Source organism: Heteronotia binoei, chromosome 8 (assembly GCF_032191835.1).
Source record: "Heteronotia binoei isolate CCM8104 ecotype False Entrance Well chromosome 8, APGP_CSIRO_Hbin_v1, whole genome shotgun sequence".
Taxonomy (NCBI): domain Eukaryota; kingdom Metazoa; phylum Chordata; class Lepidosauria; order Squamata; family Gekkonidae; genus Heteronotia; species Heteronotia binoei.
The window spans coordinates 51819953-51840196 of record NC_083230.1 but is presented as its reverse complement, the minus strand read 5'-3'; the positions used below and the strand labels follow the sequence as shown (position 1 = coordinate 51840196).

Below are 20244 nucleotides of genomic sequence, written 5' to 3'. Positions count from 1 at the left end.
CTGCAATATGATCTGAACATAAAGGAGATATATTTTAGAGAGATCTGTCTCTGTCGCCTGACTGTATTTGAAATGATAACTTTTGAAATCTCAGCTGGAGCTCTTGTGGAATGTGGAATGTGGATTTAACAGGATTCTGAAGCTACTTTTCAACTTGGATTAAGAGACTGAGTTTGCTGTCAGAGAAAATGGCACTGCCTAGTGAATTGTCTTATAAAAAAGATTTCTCATCCAATATCAAGTCTCTGAAACAGGATCTTGGCTCATTAATGCAGTTTATTAGAGAGCAAATGGGTATTCTTATGCTGAAAGTTAGTGAAATTGAAAATCTACAGAAGTTGAGTGTTAAAGAGATCCGGCTGACATCCGTGGAATTGGAAAGGGAAAGTGCTACGCTCCAAAACAAACAAAAGAAAACCAAAATGGATCCCTATGTCGCAGCAGTAAAACAAGACCGGAAATTAAGATTCAGTGAAGTCATGCAGAGAGGGAAAAATAACATTGAATTCTTTCTCTTATTGTTGATGGGGCAGGCCACACTGAGAAGAGAAAAGGTACATCCCGACCAGCAAATTAAGATGTGGAAAGCTTTCAGAAAGAAGGATTTTGAACTTTTCTCATTCTTGTGAATGGCTGGATATGGAACTCTCACTAAGAAATGACATGCGATTTTATAAGACAAAGTGTGATGTTTGGGTCGCATTAAGTGGGTTGTCTCTGGTGTAATATGGAAAAGGAAGTTAAAGGAATCTAAAAGTGTTTAAATTTTGGGGGGAAGGATTACTGAACTCTGATTTTTCTTTCTTTCTTTGTTGGTAAATAAATATGCAATTATTAATAATGAATAGATATGTGATTTTAAAAGAAAGAAGGGAGTGGTTAAAACTTTAATACATGCTTAATTTGGATTAATGCTAAAGAGTGCAAATAATATATACATATATTTTTATATAGCAGATTTATTCATAGTATGTTGAATTGGTGAAAATGCTCATATTGATGTAAGAGTTGGATTAATTGTTGAAAAGGTAGATAGCACAATTGTTTGTAATCTGGTAGATTTGTTTCTAACATAACTCTCTGGAGAAACTGTTTAGACTGAGATAGACAAATTATTAAGTTGGATTTTTTGTAACTTGTTAAAGATAAATATATGATTTCTATGTGTGTATTCTAATAAGGATTTTGTTAAACCAACAATTTAATTTGTGCTTATAAAAGGGTTAAGCTAAATTAGGCAAAATTGGTGCTGAGATGGTTTTGAATTTTTTTTCTTAACTTTATACACTTATTTGTGTTCAAGAAGAATTGTTTAGATTCATATTGCTAGTATTAGTTTATTAAAAATTTTCTGTAATGAAAGAAAGGATGGTAAAATATATGGAGATCTTTCTACCTGCAGGTAGAAAGATCTGCGTAGTCTATTTGGAGGTAGCATTATAATTGATATATTTGTACTTTTTTCTGTTTCTGTTTTTCCCATTCTGTAAATGCCCCCTTCCCCCTTTTATGTATTTTCTGTACTGCTTTATCTTTCTGTAGTTAAAAATAATAAAAATTATAAAATCTGACAAATATCCCAACCATGGGTAGAAAGAAAGAAAAAAAGTATAAACAAAATTACATTTTGGAAATTTGCACAGATGCTCTTCTTCCAACCAGAGATCCTGCTATGTCTTATAAGTCAATATAAATTACCCACCAGCATTTAAAAGTCAAGTTAGAGCTCTTATAAATTCATTCAGAGCACTTCAATTTAAGCTTCAAAATACTTTAAAGCCAGCTGTCCTTCACATCCATATATACTTGCAAGCAACTTTCCCCAAATCCAAAACTTTTTCCCTAGAGGGGGTTTAAAACAAGTCAGTTAAATTCAGCCATCAAGTCTCTTCTATGACTAAAGATTGGTGTGGTTCTCTTCATGCAGGTATTGTAAATGTTACCAAGGTAGGCAGAAACTTTTAGAAGCCTTGAAAAAGGAGAGAGAGTTCCCCCCTCCCTTCTTAGTCTTTGCCTCCACTAAATCCGCTTCGGCCTTGGTTCTCCATTTCCCTGCTTGTCGGGAATAATGCCATACACGTCAGTAATATGAAGAAAGAACTCTTACAGCGAGGATGGGATAGATGCAGCTTGTCTTAATATTGCAGTTATTTAAATGCAGAGTGCAGAAAGAAAAAGAAAAGCCGGCTGTCGACAATCATGCCATTTAAAAATGGTGATTGGAGCAATGAGGCTAGGAGCAAGCGGGATTGGGGGGCAGCCGTCTCCGCTGACACCCCCATTCCACCACTCAAAGCACCCTGCCTTCTGGGACCCTTCCTGGGCCCCAAGTCGAGTCGCCCTTCATGGGTGACCCCTCAATTAGTCCGATTTAGAAGCGACTCTGGATGCACTGGTCCGAGCCGCTCCTAATTGTGCATCACCGAAACCGGAAGTCCCACCCCTTGCTATCTTCTTATCCACCCAAGTGAAGGCATTTTTTCCCTCACACCTCAAGGGGAGGTATCTCTGCCATCTGGAATTTCCTAACCTTGAGTTTGCAACCCTGCAGCCTCTACATGGGAAAAGGAAAGTCTTTCTTCACAGTGTGTGTGTGGGGGGGACCAAGCACCTGGAAGTTGGCAACAGTGGTTCCCTTGGAGGAAATGGCTGGTAGTATCAAGCAGCTGACACTGTGAAGTAAGCCACTGCATGCCTCCCTTTCGCTCCCTCTGTTTATCTGCTGGGGTTGAAGTGGCCTCTCCCTGCTGTTAATGAACATTCCTTGTCAGTTGAAGAAATGTAATTGGTACTGTTTGAGTGGATTAAAGGGAGGAAGATAGACAGACAGAATGAAATAAAAAGACTGAAAGTCAGAGATATGGATAAAGAATGAGAGAAAGAACAAAAGGGGAGGTAGAAAAAAGGAAAAAGAAATGAGGAAAAGAAAAATTAGAAGGATAATAAACAGGGCCCTGAGAAGAGTCAGAAGTGATCAGTAAGCCACCAACAGAGAATTGTCTCCCTCAGAGGTCAGTGGCCTTCTCATGGGTTTCTTGCCTGACGGGGCCAGTGACAGGTTTGGGAGAGCAGAATCAGCCAATAGCACAGCAGAGAAAGATTGTGAGCCAATCCTGCAAGAACATGAGGAAGGCTGCAGTGTTCAAGACAGAGAGGCTACCTAATGGTAGTGGGAAGTGGTGACAGACAGAGTGTCAGCCAATAGTTGGTACAATACAGACCTGGTGACTGCAACGAATTAGGACACTGGGATTTGCCACCAAGGCTTCGTTTTTATGACTAAAGGTTGCATGGCACAGAGAGGACTGATGCCTCTGCTACAATATTAGAACTTGGAGGAAGCCACTGAAACTTAATGGTGAGAGATTCTGGTCAGACAAAAGGAAATACTTCTTCACACAGTGTTTAGTGATAGGTGATCATGGCTGGAAGGCTTTAAAAGGAGAGTGGACTTGAGATATCAATGGCTACTGATCATGATGGATATCTTCATCCTCCAGTACCAGAGAGACTATGCCTCTTTAAATCACTCTCTGGGAAGCACAAGCAGGATGATGCTGTTGCAGTCTTCCTGCTTGTGGGCTTTCTATATGCAGCTGGTTGGATCACTGTGTGATCACAATGTTGGAATAGATGGGCTTTTAATCTGATCTAGCATGGCTCTTATGTTTCATAGTCCACTTAGCCAGATGCATGTAGTGGGGTCTTTGCTAGGCAGTCATATCACACCCACAAATGAGGTTATGAAGAAAAAAATGTTGAAAACAGCAGGGTCAAGGGGCTATTATACAGCGATACGTAATCATTTAAATTTAAATATCGTCAAGAAATATAGGGACACTTAATCATAGTGGTAATTGGTGATAATCTGTCTAGCAAGCACTCACTAGATGTATATGATAAAATATTCTCTAGATTTCAAAATCTTATACTAATATAAACATTGGCGAGGGTTTTAAAGACACCTGCTATGTTGGGGGCAACAAACCAACATGACTATCCCATTAGGATTATTCTTACATCTGACATTAGAAAAGTGGCAACCTAAGAAAAGGCCTTCTCAGTGGTGGCCCCAAAACTCTGGAACTTTCTACCCAGGGAAATTCTTCTGTCTCCCTCTATTGTTGTCTTCTGCCAGTGGGTGAAGACTCTTTTTTCTGGCAATCCCACACTGTTACTCTCTTCCCTGGTTGTGGTATTATATGTGTTTAAATAATTTATATACACTTTAAAAATTGCTTTTATGTCTTTATGTTTTAATGTTGACATTTTAATGTGTTGCTATTTGCTGCCTCAGGGATCCTGTTTGAATAGAAAGAAAACATAGACATCTTATTAAATTCACTTTGGGGTACGAATTATGAGAAAACTGTTTCTACTGCAGTATGTGTTTGTTTATGTGAACATAAGCAGAACTGATATAGGGCCCCTTATGTCTGTTAAACAATGATGATACCAAAATATTCTAACATAGATTTCACCAAAGTTCAGCTGATTTCATGGCATCCTTCTCATGTTTGTTCTCTTTAGATACATGATAAATAACCTGTCTTCTTAACTGAATAACCTGTCTTCTTAACCTGTCTGCTTAACCTCTAATGCAGAAGTCCTCAACCTTTTTAAAGCTTGTGAGTATCTTGAGAATTCTAAAACAGGGTGGTGGAGGCAGCCACAAAATGGCTGCAAAATGGCTGTTGCAGGAGGCAAAGGCAACCACAAAATATCAGGGAGTCAGGTAGGGTTGCCAGACCAAGTTTGGCAATCAGCTAGATGACTGGGTGTAGGGACAAAGGAATTGGGGTGGGTGGGTGAATTTTACCATAGAGCTTCTGGTGACTCCTGAGCCACCCATGTAGTGATTCCAGTGATGTTGTTTTTGAAGACATTTTCTCCAGTCACCACTTGTTTGGCCATCCTAGAGTGAGGTCTTACATAGCCTTAAGAGTAATTCTTTCAGCATTTCAGGAAGCTCTATTTAACAGGATGAGTTTTAAAATGAACATATTTTAAAATATTGTCTTGTATACATGCAGCTACTTATAGTCATGCAGTGAAGATCCTTGTGTTATGGCAATGCCACATTGTATAGATCTGCACAGCCAATGAGATCTCCAATGGCCGGTCAGAAACCCTGCTGGATAAAAGCCCCGTCTGGCCCCTTCTACTTTCTAAAGAACCTGGTGCATGTCAGGAAAGATATCAGCAGGCATCATGGCACCCGTGGGCACCATATTGGGGACCCCTGCTCTAATGTCACATAGTCATATGATGAAATACTCTTTGGGTGCTCAGCATGGCCAAGTGCCATGTGCACATGTGCATTAATGCTTAAGCAAAGGATTCCATCTGGTGGCACACCTATGCTATATTAAAGATGTAAAACTAATTCCGTTGCTTCTGATAACTTTTGATGATCAGTAGCTCAATATATTTATGTTATGGTGACTATGATGATTTTCTATATAACAGATAATTAGACAGAAATCAATGTCGCTATCTTGCCTTAGTTTTCTGTAACCACAGACTCTTCTAGCTGCTAGTTTGGTGTAGTGGTTAAGTGTGCGGACTCTTATCTGGGAGAACTGGGTTTTATTCCCCACTTCTCCACTTGCACCTGCTGGAATGACCTTGGGTTAGCCTGAAAAGGACAGTTGCTGTGAGAGTCCTCTCAGCCCCACCCACCTCACAGGGTGTCTGTTGTGGGGGGAGAAGATATAGGAAATTGTAAGCCACTCTGAGTCTCTGATTCAGAGAGAAGGGTGGGGTATAAATCTGCAATCGTCGTTGTCCATGGTACAAGCATAATCTTCTGCTGTGACAATAGTATTATGGTACTAAGAGAACCCCATCTCACAGAAAAAATACAACTCCTGGGGACTAAGGGGTTTATATTATAAATACCTGACAGAAAGTGATGTGTCTCCCACAGCCCATCATTTTTTACTATATGTGAATTCCAGATGTAAAAACCCTGTATCTTTATCCTGCTGGTCAATGTCAGTTACTTTTTGTATGAGATAAAAAGGAAAAATGGAGGCTACCTGCTTGCCACCAGTGTTGCTGTTGAAAGCTAGGAAATTATGGCTAGCACCTCACCAGCATTGGTACAGGAAGATAAAGAAGGTGTAAAATAAGAGTTTTGAAAGATCAGCTAAATAATTATATAGTTTTATTCTGTAGCTTTACTCACTGAATTAAGTAACATATTAGATAAAAACATCAACTGCTTGCAGTACTGCACAGTTATGGTAATTACTTTTTAAGCAGATTAAAAATCATCTAACGATTTATTACTAAAGAGTTTCAAAGAATAGTTAAAGTGTATCTTCTGACTAAATCTATTGGCTTAAAAGATAACTACAATCTCTAAAATCTATGGTGCTACTGCACAGAAAGATAGCTGTTCAATATTAAATTTTAGATGCTAAAGGGGCTATCCTTTCCCCTAACTTGATGGCTTGGATGGCAATGAACAGCATTAAAGAATTACAGCTTATTGATACTGGTAAATCAGTTTTAAGACCGTTTAGCCTTTTATAGCCCTTTAGGAATACAAATAATCCAGTGATCCGTGAGATACCATTTTATTTTCTGTTGTTTAATTTTAAATTTTACTTAGTAACATTATATACTATCTCATTAGAGATGTGCCCGTGGCACAGAGTGGTAAACTGTAGTACTGCAGTCCAAGCTCTGCTCACGACCTGAGTTTGATCCTGGAGGAAGCTGGGTTCAGGTAGCTGACTCAAAGTTGACTCAGCCTTCAATCCTTCTGAGGTTGGTAAAATGAGTACCCAGCTTGCTGTAGGTAAAGTGTAGATGACTAGGGAAGGCAATGGCAAACCACCCTGTAAAAAGTCTGCCATGAAAACGTTGTGATGCAATGTCACCCCAGAGTTAGAAATGACTGGTGCTTGCACAGGGGACTACCTTTACCTTTTACAAGGCAGGTTGGCAAGATCCTGCAATGGATTATAATTATTTGTTACACATGGTGGTTAAGAGATGTCAATGCAAAAACAGATTGCTTATCTGTAACTGATGATCTTCGAGTGGTCATCTGTGCATTCACACCTATGAGAAATAGTGCGCCTGCGCTGGTTCCGATTGGTACTTCAAAGCCTATGTAGAAGGATTTTCATGTCCCTCCCAACAGTCATGCACGCAGGCCCCACTGTGCATGCCCACTGGGACAGGCACGAGGATCCCACCAGTTCCCTCTAACCGCTGTGACCCTTGGAGGACTGACAGCAGTGGCGAAGGAGGGCGGGTGGTGTGAATGCAGGGATGACCACTCAAAGATCATCAGTTACAGGTAAGCAACCTGTTTATCTTCTTTGTGGTCTCTGTGCTTCACACCAATGGGAGAATATCGAACAATATAAGGCCTGGAGGAAGGTACTGAGGGTCCTCATAAGTGGACTGCTTCCAAGACTGTCCATCCAACTGGAGCTCCTTGAGAGCAATGGACGTCTAGGGCATAATGTCTCATGAATGTGTGTGGCATAGCCCAAGTGACAGCTCTGCAGATGTCCACCAGTGGGACTCCTCTTTGGAAGGCCATGGATGCAGCCAGTGCTCTTGTGGAGTGTGCGCAAACAGGATGCAAGAGAGGTTTTTTTTGCTAGCAAGTAGAGTTTAATGGTCTCCACAATCCACCTGGATAAACATTGTGTGAATATCCTGTTCCCTCTAGTTCTGGTTGCATATGAGATGAAGAGAGAGGAAAAGCGATGGAACTCCCTTGTCCTGTGAAGGTACAAGGACAAAGCCCATTGGACATCCAAGGTATGTAGCCTCCACTCCTCGTCCAAGGAAGGGGTGGGAAAAAAGGTGGGCAGGAAGATATCTGCTGATAAGTGAAACTCTGAAATGACTTTTGGCAAAAAGTTCAAGTCAGGAGTGAGAATTACCCCATCTGGAGTGAAGGTAAGATAAGGAGGATCACAACATAGTGACTGAAGTTCTCCCACCCTGTGTGAAGACGTAACTGCTATCAGGAAAGCCATTTTCCACTCAAGGAGTTGGTGCAAACATGTAGCCATGGGTTTGAATGGCTTCATTGTCTGCTTGGACAGTACAAGGGGTAAGTCCCATGCAGATGGTGGTCAGCGTGACAGTGGAAGAAGGCTGATGAGCCTCTTGAGGAACTTCTTAGTGGATGGGTGTGTGAACACAGAAAACCCATCCACTTCTGCCTGTGCTGCTGATAGCTGTGAGATATACCCTTAAGGATGAATGGCTCAATCCTTTGTCCGTGAGGGACAGTAGAAAACCAAAGATCAGGGTAAGGTCTGCCTGAGGTGCATGAACTCCCCAGTGCATACAGTAATGAACAAAGGATGGCCGGTGGCAGTTTCGGAGGACATGGTATATCCTGGCGGAAAGGTGGGCCAGTTCAGTCTCCACACAGTTAGCTTCAACTGGGGTACATTGTGATGGAGTATTGTACCCCCATGTGCTAGAAGAAGGTCTGGTACTGGGGAAAACTGGTACCATGACTGGTTGGATAGGTGGAGCAGAGCCGGAAACCAATGTTGTCTCAGACACCATGGGGTGATCAAGATACCCACTGGTTGTTCCTCCATGACCTTGTGTAGTACTCTGTTCATGAGAGGTAGTGGAGGAAACATGTATAGATGTTTGTGGCACCAGGGGTAAAGGAGCCCGTCCCTCAGCACTAGAGGATCTGCGCCCCCTATGCAACAAAATGCTGGACACTTCTTGTTCTCCCTGGTAGCAAAGATGTCTATGTCTGGATAACCCCATTCCTGGAATAGGGGTTGAAGATATAGCCAGTTCAACTCCCATTTGTGAAAGGGTGCTCCCTCCATGCTGAGGGAATCTGCTGTCACATTCTGTATGCCTTGGAGATGAGATGCAATTGGGTGTACTTGCCAAGTTAGGCAGTCCTCCCATATGTCCATGGCTAGTTTGCATAAATGAAGTGAGACTGTACCCCTGTTTATTCAAGTAATAGAGGGCCATAGCGTTGTCTGTTAGCACAGAGACCACCTGATCTCGAATCAGTTGCTGGAAAAAATGGAGTGCATATCGTATGGCTAGGAGTTCCAGAAAGTTTATATGGCACCTTAGAAGGTGTGGTTCCCAAGGGCCCCCTATGCAAATCCCTGCTAGATGGGCTCCTCACCCCACAGGGAAGTGTCCATTGTGATGGTTTTGGATGGAGTTGGAAGTTGGAAGGGAGCTCCCTGTCCCAAATTGTGGTTCGACTCCCACCACACCAGGGAGTGCAGGACACACTGAGGTATAGTGAGCCTGCAGGATTGCGGGTGTCTGGGTGGTTTGAACACCTGTACGAACCATACTTGGAGAGGGTGAATGTGTAGCTGTGCATGTAGTAGGACTGAGGTAGTGGATGCCATGAGGCCGAGAAGCCGTTGAATCTGGAGCGGTGTGGCAATGTTCTGATGTTGGATGGTCCGGATGAGGTTTTGAATTGCTGTGATTCTGTCCGGTGGCAGGAAAGCTTTGCAGCAAGATGAGTCCAGAATCGCCCCGAAGAATTGCACTCAAGTGGATGGTATGAGGTGGGACATCTTTAGGTGTCCTGTAGAAGTGTCATGGTGATATGTAGATGTTCCTGTAGCTGTAGTGGAGATTTTGCGACAACCAGCCAGTTGTTGATGTATGGAAAGATTTGTATCGCCTGCAGGTGCAAGTGTGCTGTGATGACCACCATAGTCTTCATAAACACTCTGGGTGCTGTGGAAATTCCAAAGGGAAGGGCAGTATATTGGAAATGCTGATTCCCAATGGCAAAGTGGAGGTAAGGGCATGACGAGGGATGAATGATCAAATGGAAGTATGCGTCCTTGAGATCTATGGTGGCCATCCAGGCATCCTCCCAAAGGAGGGGCAGGATGTTCTGTAGGGATACCTTCTGGAAATTTTTGTAGACTATGAATGTGTTGAGTCCTCTGAGGTCCATGATGGGGTGGAGGCCCCCATCCTTTCTGGGGACTGTAAAATAATTAGAATAGAAGCCACTGTTGTGAGCAGGCATTGTGACGGGTTCTGTTGCTGCTTTGGTAATGAGATTTTGTACTTCTTCCAACAGGACAGGTGTTGGTGGTGTGATGATGATGCCGGAAGGAGGAGGAGTCTGAATAAATTCTATGTGGTATCCCTCTTGGATGATTGTGAGGACCTACTTGTTGGATGTTATCCTTTGCCAGACAGGTAAGTATGGGTAAAGGCAGGTGGGTTGGGATGCAGGTGGGGTCCAGGGGGTGAAGTCAAAGGCTCTGCTTGTTTGACTTGGAGCCCTTGTGTCTAGGCTGCTGTTGAGTAGGGGTGAACTTCTGTTTAGCACTGTACGCAGATCTAGATTGGCTATGTTGTGAATGAGGAGACCATGGTCTCTCCAGAGATGACTTTGAATAAGGTTTCTTGGGCCAGGATTTTGACCACGACTTCTGTTTCTGGGATCTGGAAGATATTGAGACTCCTAAGTTCCTGGATGTCTTGGCAAATATGTCCACGGAGTGCTTTGCCATGTTCACCTGATGTTTGGCTACTAGCATCCCCTCCTTAAGAAGATGTTTGAATTCTTGACGTTTATCTTTTGGTATCACGGAAGTGAATTGTGCAGTTTTTCCCCACAGAGCATACTGATATCGACTCATGCATGCTGCATAGTTGGATGTCTTTATGCCCAAGGCCCCGGCTGCATAAAACTTCTTACCCATATTGTCTAACTTCTTACCCTCCTTATCAGGTGGCGAGGAGTGCATCTTCTTGCTTTTGGAGGAGGACGTAATTACAACTGAGTTTGGTTTATGGTGGTTAAAGAGTAAGCCTGATTCCGTTTCTTGGATCTTACACATATGGTCGATCCTTCTCGAGGAGACCAGTGTCAAGTTCAGTTTGTTCCATGGTGCTTTAGCAGCCTGCAGGAGCACCAAGGTCATTGGAAGGGATATCAGTGTGTAAGCATCTTTCTGCACTATGTCAAATACTGTTTCTGTTATACTGGATTTCGATTGCGATATCAGCAGCGAGAGGGTCTGCTCCATTCATTTGATAAAATTGCTGTAGGCACTGAGATCTTCTGAGGGTGTGATGGAATCTTCCTTCAAAGGTTGCTGGGGGGGGGAGGGTTTAGTGCCCATGTCTGGTTGTTCTGATTGGTTCAATTCACCATCAGAGTCAGAAGATGTTGTCTCGCTCTCCGAAAGTTCTGGAGAACCGAGTTCTCGGTTTTGGGGTCGGTTTCGGTGGCAGTGGGATTTGAGGTGTGTGAGGTTTCAGTGGCAGCGGGATTTGAGGTGTGTGATTCCATCTGGGCTTTTTCAGTGCTGGGTGGTCCTGGTCCCGATATCTGGAGTGGTGGGACATCATGGAGCAGGTGTTCCAGTCTGGATGTGAGCGGGGCATCCACGGGAAAGGAGGCATAGGCTACATATATGGCCATTGCGGTGGATCCCTGCATGGTGGGGGTGGGGGTGGTTTTGGAGCCTCTGGCTGTTTTAGTGTTGGTTTTTGCAGACTCGGTTTGGCTGGTTGTTCCAATGTCGGGGGAGTTTCTCTCAGTACCGGATTGGGTTGTGCAGGTGAGTCAGTATTTGATCCTTAAAATGTAGAGTGGGATGATTGCTGAATGAGGTCAATTTCGAAATTGGACAAGTGTTGCCCTGGGTGTTGCCCTTTTGTCCTGATAGCTGGTGTATTGGAGACTGCAGGAGCTGGAGTGGAGGTATCTAGTCTGGTGCCGGGATGTGCCCCAAGGGTAATAGAGTACGACATGGGCTCTTGGTAGAGTCTTTTTTGTGTCATTTCTTCTTATCCTTTTTTCGCTCTTTGTCCTCCCTGCATTTTTTAGCAGGAGTGGAGGCTTCTGATTTGGGGGATGGGGGTGCGTGTTTCGGCACTGACCGTTCGGCATTGGATCAAGTGGTTGTCGAGGGCATCACTGAAGTTGAAGTGGAGGTGAGCCTGGAGTCATGTTGCGATGAAGCCATGGAAGGCGCAGTGAGGGCAGCTTCCAGGAGAGCTGTTTTAGGTCTTGCAGCATGGTTCTTTCATGTCTGCTTGGAAAATTTTGCACAATGTGTGCAGAAGTCTGGTCGGTGGGCTTTCCCAAGTAGCACAACAAGCAGAGTTCGTTTCTGTCCAGTAGGGGAATTTTACTGCCGCACCACTTGCAACTCTTAAAGAACCCCCAAGATTTTCCTATGCAGTGATGGTTTACCACACTGCCCCAGAGGGACAGGGTGGGAAGGAGGGATTCCCCCCCAATGGGGATTGTGCACCCGGGGTAAATAGTCCTTACCCTGTGCCAGAAGGGTTTTTCATTTGTGTTTTGCAGGAAAAGACGATAAGATGCCGAAGAAAAATGAAGGTTGGTGAGTACTGACGAGACGCTAGGAAGGGGAACCGATCCGCGCAATGGTCAGAAGAGAACTGGTGGGATCCTCGTGCCCGTCCTAATGGGCATGCACAGTGGGGCCCGCGCGCATGACCATTGGGAGGGGTGCGGAAATCCTTCTACATAGGCTTTGAAGTACTGATCGGAACTGGCACAGGTGCACTATATCCCATCAGTGTGAAGCACAGAGATCACGAAGAAGATTAGCCTTTTCTTTTAAAGGATCCTTTTAAAAAAAGGATTTAGAGTGTTTCATTTTTTACATCCCATCTTTGGCCTGTGCGGGTGGAGAGTTTGCACTTGATTGTTATTCTATAGACAATTCTGGAATATTACATCTTGGTTTTATGTGCTTTCAGCTAGAGGCACATCAAAATGATCACAGAAGTATCTATCAGATTTGGAATGACACCTTTAAGCTTCAGTGCATAATTTGGGCTATGACTCTTCTAGTCCTTGGGTGTGTGATTAAACTGGTTTTTATTTATTTGTTCAATTAAGTGGGTTCAGGGTGGCTAACAACAAAGAAGTTACAAACCATTAAAATCAATTTCAACAGTACAATACATTATTTAAAACATTAAAAAAAGCAAAGCAATATGTTCACTTGTATAGTTTTACCAATGCTAACTGGATAACAGAACAAAGATGGAATGGACAGATATAACAGGGCAGGTTTCAGCAAGGGAGGACAAATGGTTGGGCGTCCACCACCTCAGCCAAAGACCTGGTAGAACAGCTCCATTTTACAGTCCCTGAGAAACTGAAATAAGTCTTGCAGGGCACTGATCTTGAGTGGGAGCATGTTCCACCAGACAGGGGCCAGGGCAGAAAAAGCCCGGCACTGGTGGAGGCTATGCAGACTTTCTTTGGGCTGGGGACAACCAGGAGATGGTGATCAGCTGAACACAAGGCTCTCTGAAGAGTTTATGGGGAAAGGTGGTCCCTTAGATATAAGGCTTTAAAGCAGGGGTGTTGAACTCATTTGTTATGAGGGATGGATCGGACATAAATGAGACCTTGTCAGGCTGGCCATGAGTGTCATAAAATATAAAGCCAGGTAGCAGAAATATAAATAAATAATATAAAGGACACAAACTTTTTTAAAAACTTAAAATAAAACATGCTTAAAACATTAGCACTTGGTCTTAAAGACACTTTCTTTGTATTTCTCCCATGCAATCCATGCTCTCTCAGTTGCACAGCACAGCTACTGAGCCAAGCCTCTCTTCTATCTATTGGCTTAAGATCTTCCCCCTCCTGGTCCCCTAGCGATGAAAGGAAACAGCCAGAGCTTCCTTTGAAGCAAGCTATCCCCCCACTTCTTCGCCAAGGGAGGAGTCTCAGCCAATGGAGAAAATAGAGACTTTGCTCTGTAGCTTCTTTGCAACTGAGCAAGCCTGGCAAAGCAAGCTGTGACACAGAAGGAAGCAAGAAAGAGGGAGAAGGAAGCAGATGAAAGCCAGTTAATCAGGGGCCTGATAGGAGCCCTCTGGGGGCCTGATTCAGCCCCCAGGCCGCATGTTTGACACCCTTGCTTTAAAGCTTGTAATACCTTGAAACAGATCTGGTACTCAATTGGTAGCCAGTGCAATTGGCTTAATACTGGCTGAATGTGTGCCCACACAAATGTTGCAGTCAGCAGGCATGCCACTGCATTTTGCTCTAGCTGAAGTCAGGGCTGGCCCATCCATTAAGTACCCTAGACAGCTGCCTAGGGCACAGCCTGGAGGTGGGGGTGCTGATTTGGGCCCTTCCCTCCTCGGTGAGGGAAACAGGCGAGTGAAGCGGTTCCTGCACCTCAGAGCATGAGTGCCACCTGGCTGCTGTTGCTCAATCCAGCTGCCATTGCTTCCGAAAGCACAGATCTGGGAGGCTGAGCGATGGTGGCCAGGCTGTGCATGCACTCTGAGGTGCAGGAGCCATGCTGCATCACTGCCATGGTGCTCACCCTCACTGGGGGCGAGGGAGGAAAGATGCAGGTAGCAGGGCAGGGGGTGGCAGGATAGTGGGGTGGAGCCTTGCCTCGTGTGCCAGATGCCCTGAAACTGGCCCTGGCTGGAGTTCCCAGATCAGATTCAAGGGTAAGCCTGTGTAAAGTGATTTACAGTAATCTAACCTGGAAGTGACCATTGCATGGGTCACTGTAGCCAAGTCCTGGGAGGAGAGATAAAAAAACAATTTTAGACACTCATAAAGTATTCAAATAAATATAAAAGCAAATGAATTTTACCTGCCATTTGCTTTCCTTACTTAGCTAAAAATCCAAGAAAGCAAACTGGATTCTTCATGCCTAAACAATAAAGTTTGCATTTACTTGTTATCATACTAATCCTTAATCCTACTGAATGCACAGACTGGGTCTTTTTTCACAACACTAAACCATTGATTAGGTTGTATTCAACATACCCTTTTCCTACTAAAACAGCTTTATTGATTTGACCATAAGATTCCATTCCATTGTTGTAATGGCTTGTTAAATAACTAATTTCAATACCTAATTTCTACTAAAATAGTATTGTTATATTTATACCTGCATAGGTAATATATCCACATTTTCTCCTAAAATAGTCAATTAATCCTGAAGGATATACATTGCACAAGAATAAAGAATTGTTTTACTGTATATCTAGATTCAAATAGTTTTCCTTAAGGATGATTTTATTTGGTTTCTAAGTATGGGCAAAGATTGCATTCAAACTGAAACTCAGGTTTATCTGAACAAACAAAGCTATTTGTCCATTTCCAATCACTAACAGAAAACCACTATACATAGAATTTGCCTGCTCCAAAACAGATTTATTTCTGTACTTGGATCAGTCTTTAAGAATATAAGACATTTGTCCAGCTAGCTCACACCAATGTCCAGTAGTGCAGCACTGTGCTGACCAAATGCATTTGGGAAACTGTTAGAAGGCAAAAAAAGTAAAAGTCCACTATTGGTATATGTGTCCAGTATTTATTTTATTGTTATTGGATTTATATCCTACCCTTCCTGCAAAAGCAGGCTCAGGACAGGATCCATCACAGTTCCAATATTAAAACAACAATAAAATTTACAGTTTAAAAACACCTAAAATACTCACAGAACAAGTCAGTGCCTCAACAGTTATGACCAAATTTAATCCAGTTGGTCAGCCAGATCCCTGCGGTTGCTGGGGAGGGGGGGGGGGCAGCTTAATAGAAGGAGATGCCTGTAGCCTCAACTAAAAGCCTGGTAGAAGAGCTCCATTTTACAGGCCCTGTGGAACTACAGAGGATCCCACAGGCCCTGATCGCGAATGGAAGCTCATTCCACTAGGCAGGGGCCAGGGCTAGAAGGCCCTCGCCCTAGTTGAGGCAAGTTGGATGGCCGTGGGGCCAGGAACCACCAAGAAATGTTGATCTGCCAATCATAAAGTCCTGCTGGGCTCATATGGGGACAAGTGATCCTGAAGGTATGCTGGCCCTGGCCATATTTAATACTCATATGTAGGCTGCAACTAAACTAACAGCATCATTAGCGGTATTTATGATTTGCTAGATTTCTATGCTACCCTTCTGCTAAGTACTCAGAGTATCATACAACAATTAAAGTATTAAATATAAACATAAACTTGCAAACTATAAATAATAAAAAGCCAAAGAAGCCAATATCTTCAAATGCACTAAAATATATTAAAAGTAAAGATTTTTTTTGTGTTTTTTTGTCCTTCAGCAAGTAACATCTATTTCTTTGGATTACTTACAGTGAATCTGAATCTAACATAATTTGCAATGTGATATGTCTTTATTCTGGAGTCTGGTTGTTTGTTCAATGCTGTCATTTCAACTGGGTACAGTTCTCTCTTACCTACATCCCCATGTTGCCAATAACAAGGTGCTTAAACTGTTTCAAAGTAAATGTACATTTGCTTTTTTTTTACAAATGGCTCCATTTTCCAGATTTGCTATGAGAATGAAACAGAAAGAGAGAACCATATATGCTGTCTTGGAGTAAGGGCAAGATAAAGAATGTAATAGACAGAGAACACCACAGCTTAAAAGGATAAAGAAATTCACTCTTTTTCCCACAGAAGGATAGCCTATATACAAACTAGTCACAAAGACCTGTGCTCTCTAAACCAAATAACTAACTGAAGATTACACATATTAATTATGCCAGCATACCAGATATTTGGGGAAGTAATTAAAGATCTTATACTACTCAATGTATATTACTCAAACTGCTTTTAATGGTCTGAATTCTCCCTTTTCATACTATAGAAACTGGGAGGGAGAAAGCAAAACCAGGCATTCAGTCTCTTCTGTGGGTCCCAGGGGAAGTTATTACACGGAGGTCGGTGGAAGCATGGCAGGCAGTACAAGTGTTCCTTCAGCCATAAAGGATGAGAAGTACATTGAAGTAACATCTTTGTGATTTAATGCTTGTTATTTTTATTTAAACTACCAATCATTAAACAAAATAAATGTGGATGGAAAAATTGTGTGGTATGTCAACAGCACCAACAATCCCACCATTTTTATTCATGCAAAGGATAGTTAGAATTTATTCCTACTGGATGTTTTGATAGGCATCACTAGATTTTATAGGTATCAATGGCTTTTTAAAAGAACTACATAAATTCATGCAAAAACTGCTACGATCTCCAGATTTATAATTGAACATTTCTGGATACTGTGTGCTAGAGACAAAGTAATCAGAGTAACAAATCTATTTCCACGAAGTACCGTACGTTTCTTAAGTTCATCATTAGCAGTTTATCCCACAACTATTTCAGAGGCATGACTGCAAACACTTGGATATGACTGAGGCTTCTAAAAGTTGATTGCAAGATTTGAATCAGCTTGCTACATAAGCCAGTGTATTGTACACCATGCTACGCTGCAACATCATAGAGCCCAACTGTACTGGGATTAACCATACAGCATGTGTAGAAAACACTCATATGCTACCACAAATGTGTTAAGCCCTAACTACAAATAAAAGGTTTTCAAAAGTAACACCACCACCCAAGTAATGCTTGAATGATTCAGGTATTACAGTAGATGCCCTACAACTCAGCATTTTATTTTGGTATCGTAGTTGGGAAACTTACAAAATATTCTTCTCCTACTGTTCTTTCTTTTAGGTTTATAGCTCAGAATACAAATGTAGTGGACGTATCTCTATAAGAAACTCTGCAAGGAATAATATGTGTTAAAGCACAATTTGCTTTCAAAACTGATGCATTGTGAAGGTTAAAGAGGCTAATAAGGCTGATTCTCAGGCTCAAGCAGACTGTATGACAATTCTTTTAATTTTTTAGGCTTAGCCACTATGCTGTCATAAGTAAGGAGTGTGAGTAATGTATTTCTTCACACATGAAAGGGCTGCAGCAAATATCTTAATTTTTTGAAAGCACTTGCTTCCACAGCACAGGATTATAGATGAATTTCAGCAATTGCATTTAAATTCACAATATATATTTAAATGGCTGCATATATTTATTTTAAATGAGTTTTTCTAGTTTTCATTTAGTGATCTAGGTTTCAAAGATTTCCATTGGTCTCAGCACAATGATGCCACCACAGGTTTATACTCATGCTTTCTACAATATCTGCAATTCATGCTGTCACTACTCTGATGTGTAGAAAAAAGAAGAAGCAATTATAAGGTACCTACATACTATTCTCCTTTTTCTTATTTTAGTTCACTGATGCAATAATCTTATTTTAGGAACATGGATGCCTCTTTCATTCAACATTGGTTTAGCTTTTTTGATATATGTGCGTTTAGTAAGAGAAATGTTCTAGATAGTAGGAAATTTTTAACCCTTTTAGAGATACACTCCACTAATGCTAAAAGAAAACCAACCATGGATGGATGATTCCTTAACCCACACATAGTCAACACTACTTCATAAAATAATCTACACAGAATAAATACATGAAAATCAAACTGCACAGGGCATGACACATGTTCATTAATATTGAACCTGCCATAACTTGCTGGAAACATACAAAAGAAAACTACTAGTATCTCCTTCCCTTCTCCAATCTCAGTATTTTTCATCTCCAACAGAACTATATAAGCAAAACTACAGGAAGATATCACATGAAAAGATCTACTTAAAGGTCACTCAGTCAAACCTCTTCACATGCAATGAAGCATTTAAATGTTTCCTGAATGCCCCTTCAAAAATGCATCTTTACCTTAGATTCTTGAAGACTGAAAGTAAATTACATTTTCACTCTCAACTGCGGAAACTCTGACTGATTTCGCACTAGGCTTGTTCTAGGTGGAGAGCCCTTTTGCTCCCAGTGCTTCTCTCCATTTTCGCACAAGCTGCCCCGGAGCTGCAAGTTGGCCTACTGCTGTTCTGCAGCAAGTGTGATCCTCTTTCAAGTGGTTTTTGCTTGCCATGGAAAAGTGTCGCACCAACTTGCAGCTCCAGGGCAGCTTGTGCAAAAACCGAGAGAAACGCTGGGGGCAAAAGAGCTTTCCACCTGGAACAAGCCCTAGTGCGAAATCAGTCTTCATGAACACACAACAATCTCAAGACAGATAGTCACAGATTTGTCATAGCAGTACAAAATTCAAATCCATGCTTTTTGAGTTAAAGCTCAGTTTGTCAGGTACAGATGTTACCTGACTTACAAAAGCTTATACCCTGGAAAATTTTGTTGGTACTTAAAGGTGTTATTGGACTCAAATTCTGTTCAGCAATCTCGAGGATTCTACATTTGTGTCTTCTATATTTGTGTTTTTAAAGACCAAATGGTGAAAGTCCAATCTAAAGTTGCTGGAAAAAAATGTGTTACTGTTTTGTGGAGATAGCTACACTTCTCTGTGATGATTAGAGTTTGGATTGCACAAGCTTGGATAGAATTGTGTCATTCAGCAACTCCTCAGATGGTACATAATTTCTATTTTGTAGAGGGCAGAATGAACTTTGCTGATTCTCTCCTTCTGCAGCAGACTTCCAGTTTGTTCCCTACACTGTTCCCTCAAGTCCACTGATCCAAAGAAGTATGATTTTGGGGGGTGGGTACCGAAAGCTGCATTGTACATATCACTCTCCATCTCTTCAGCTTCATGCTTGTAAAATTCAATATTTACCTTTCTCCCACAGAATTCCAAAGTCACAATATGCAGCTATTCTTTTTTTTAAAAAAAATTAAAAATCCTTCTTCTTTTACCTGTTTCGATTGCTGGAAATCCAGTCTGAGATTAGAGTTGCAGCCTGCTGGTGGCAGTGCTTATTGCCAAAGCTACAAGCCAGCATAATGACTTCACGGCGTAACTCTCTGGTTATTCCAAAACACAAATAAAAAACATTAGAGGCATGATAATAAATAAATGTGCTCAAATGCCAGATGAAAATCTATTTAATCATGAAGTTGGCCAAATCTATGAGTACTGAAATCCAGTGACTGGAGCTGTGAACAATCAAGATGAATCTTTCTACAAACCTGAAAAAGGCCCCAGGTTTGCAGAAAAAAATGTGAAATATAACAAACAAACAATAGGGTTTTTCTAAAAAAAAAAAAAAAATCCTGAAAATGATGTAAGGGGCACCTGTAGCTTTAACACACAGATTCCCTCAGTGACTGTTGCTAGGCAACCACAGTATTCCAGACTGGGTTTCTCTGAGTAAAAGGCAGGGGGAGGGAGCAGGGAAGGTGAGGTACCAACCCATAAATCCTTCAAAATTGGAAACATGGTTCTCCCTTTCCACTTTGTTTCACAACAACCCCATGTGGTAGGTTAGGTTGAGAGAGAATGGCTGTCTTGATGTTATCCAGAGAGCTTCATACCTCAATGGTGACTTGAATCGGAATCTCCAGGGCTCCTAGCCAACACTCTAACTACTGCATCACACTGGCTCTTA

The 20244-nt window shown here is 42.0% G+C and overlaps 1 protein-coding gene across 3 annotated transcripts in view; it reads right to left on the bottom strand.

The window, feature by feature from the left end:
* TRHDE (thyrotropin releasing hormone degrading enzyme) overlaps nucleotides 1-20244 on the bottom strand; it is a 450694-nt gene that overhangs the window by 19684 nt on the left and 410766 nt on the right. For all 3 annotated transcript variants that reach the window (XM_060245085.1, XM_060245086.1, XM_060245084.1), the window contains one exon: nucleotides 19553-19660. In XM_060245085.1, coding sequence (XP_060101068.1) covers nucleotides 19553-19660 — 108 coding nt within the window. The remainder of the gene's footprint in view (nucleotides 1-19552; nucleotides 19661-20244) is intronic.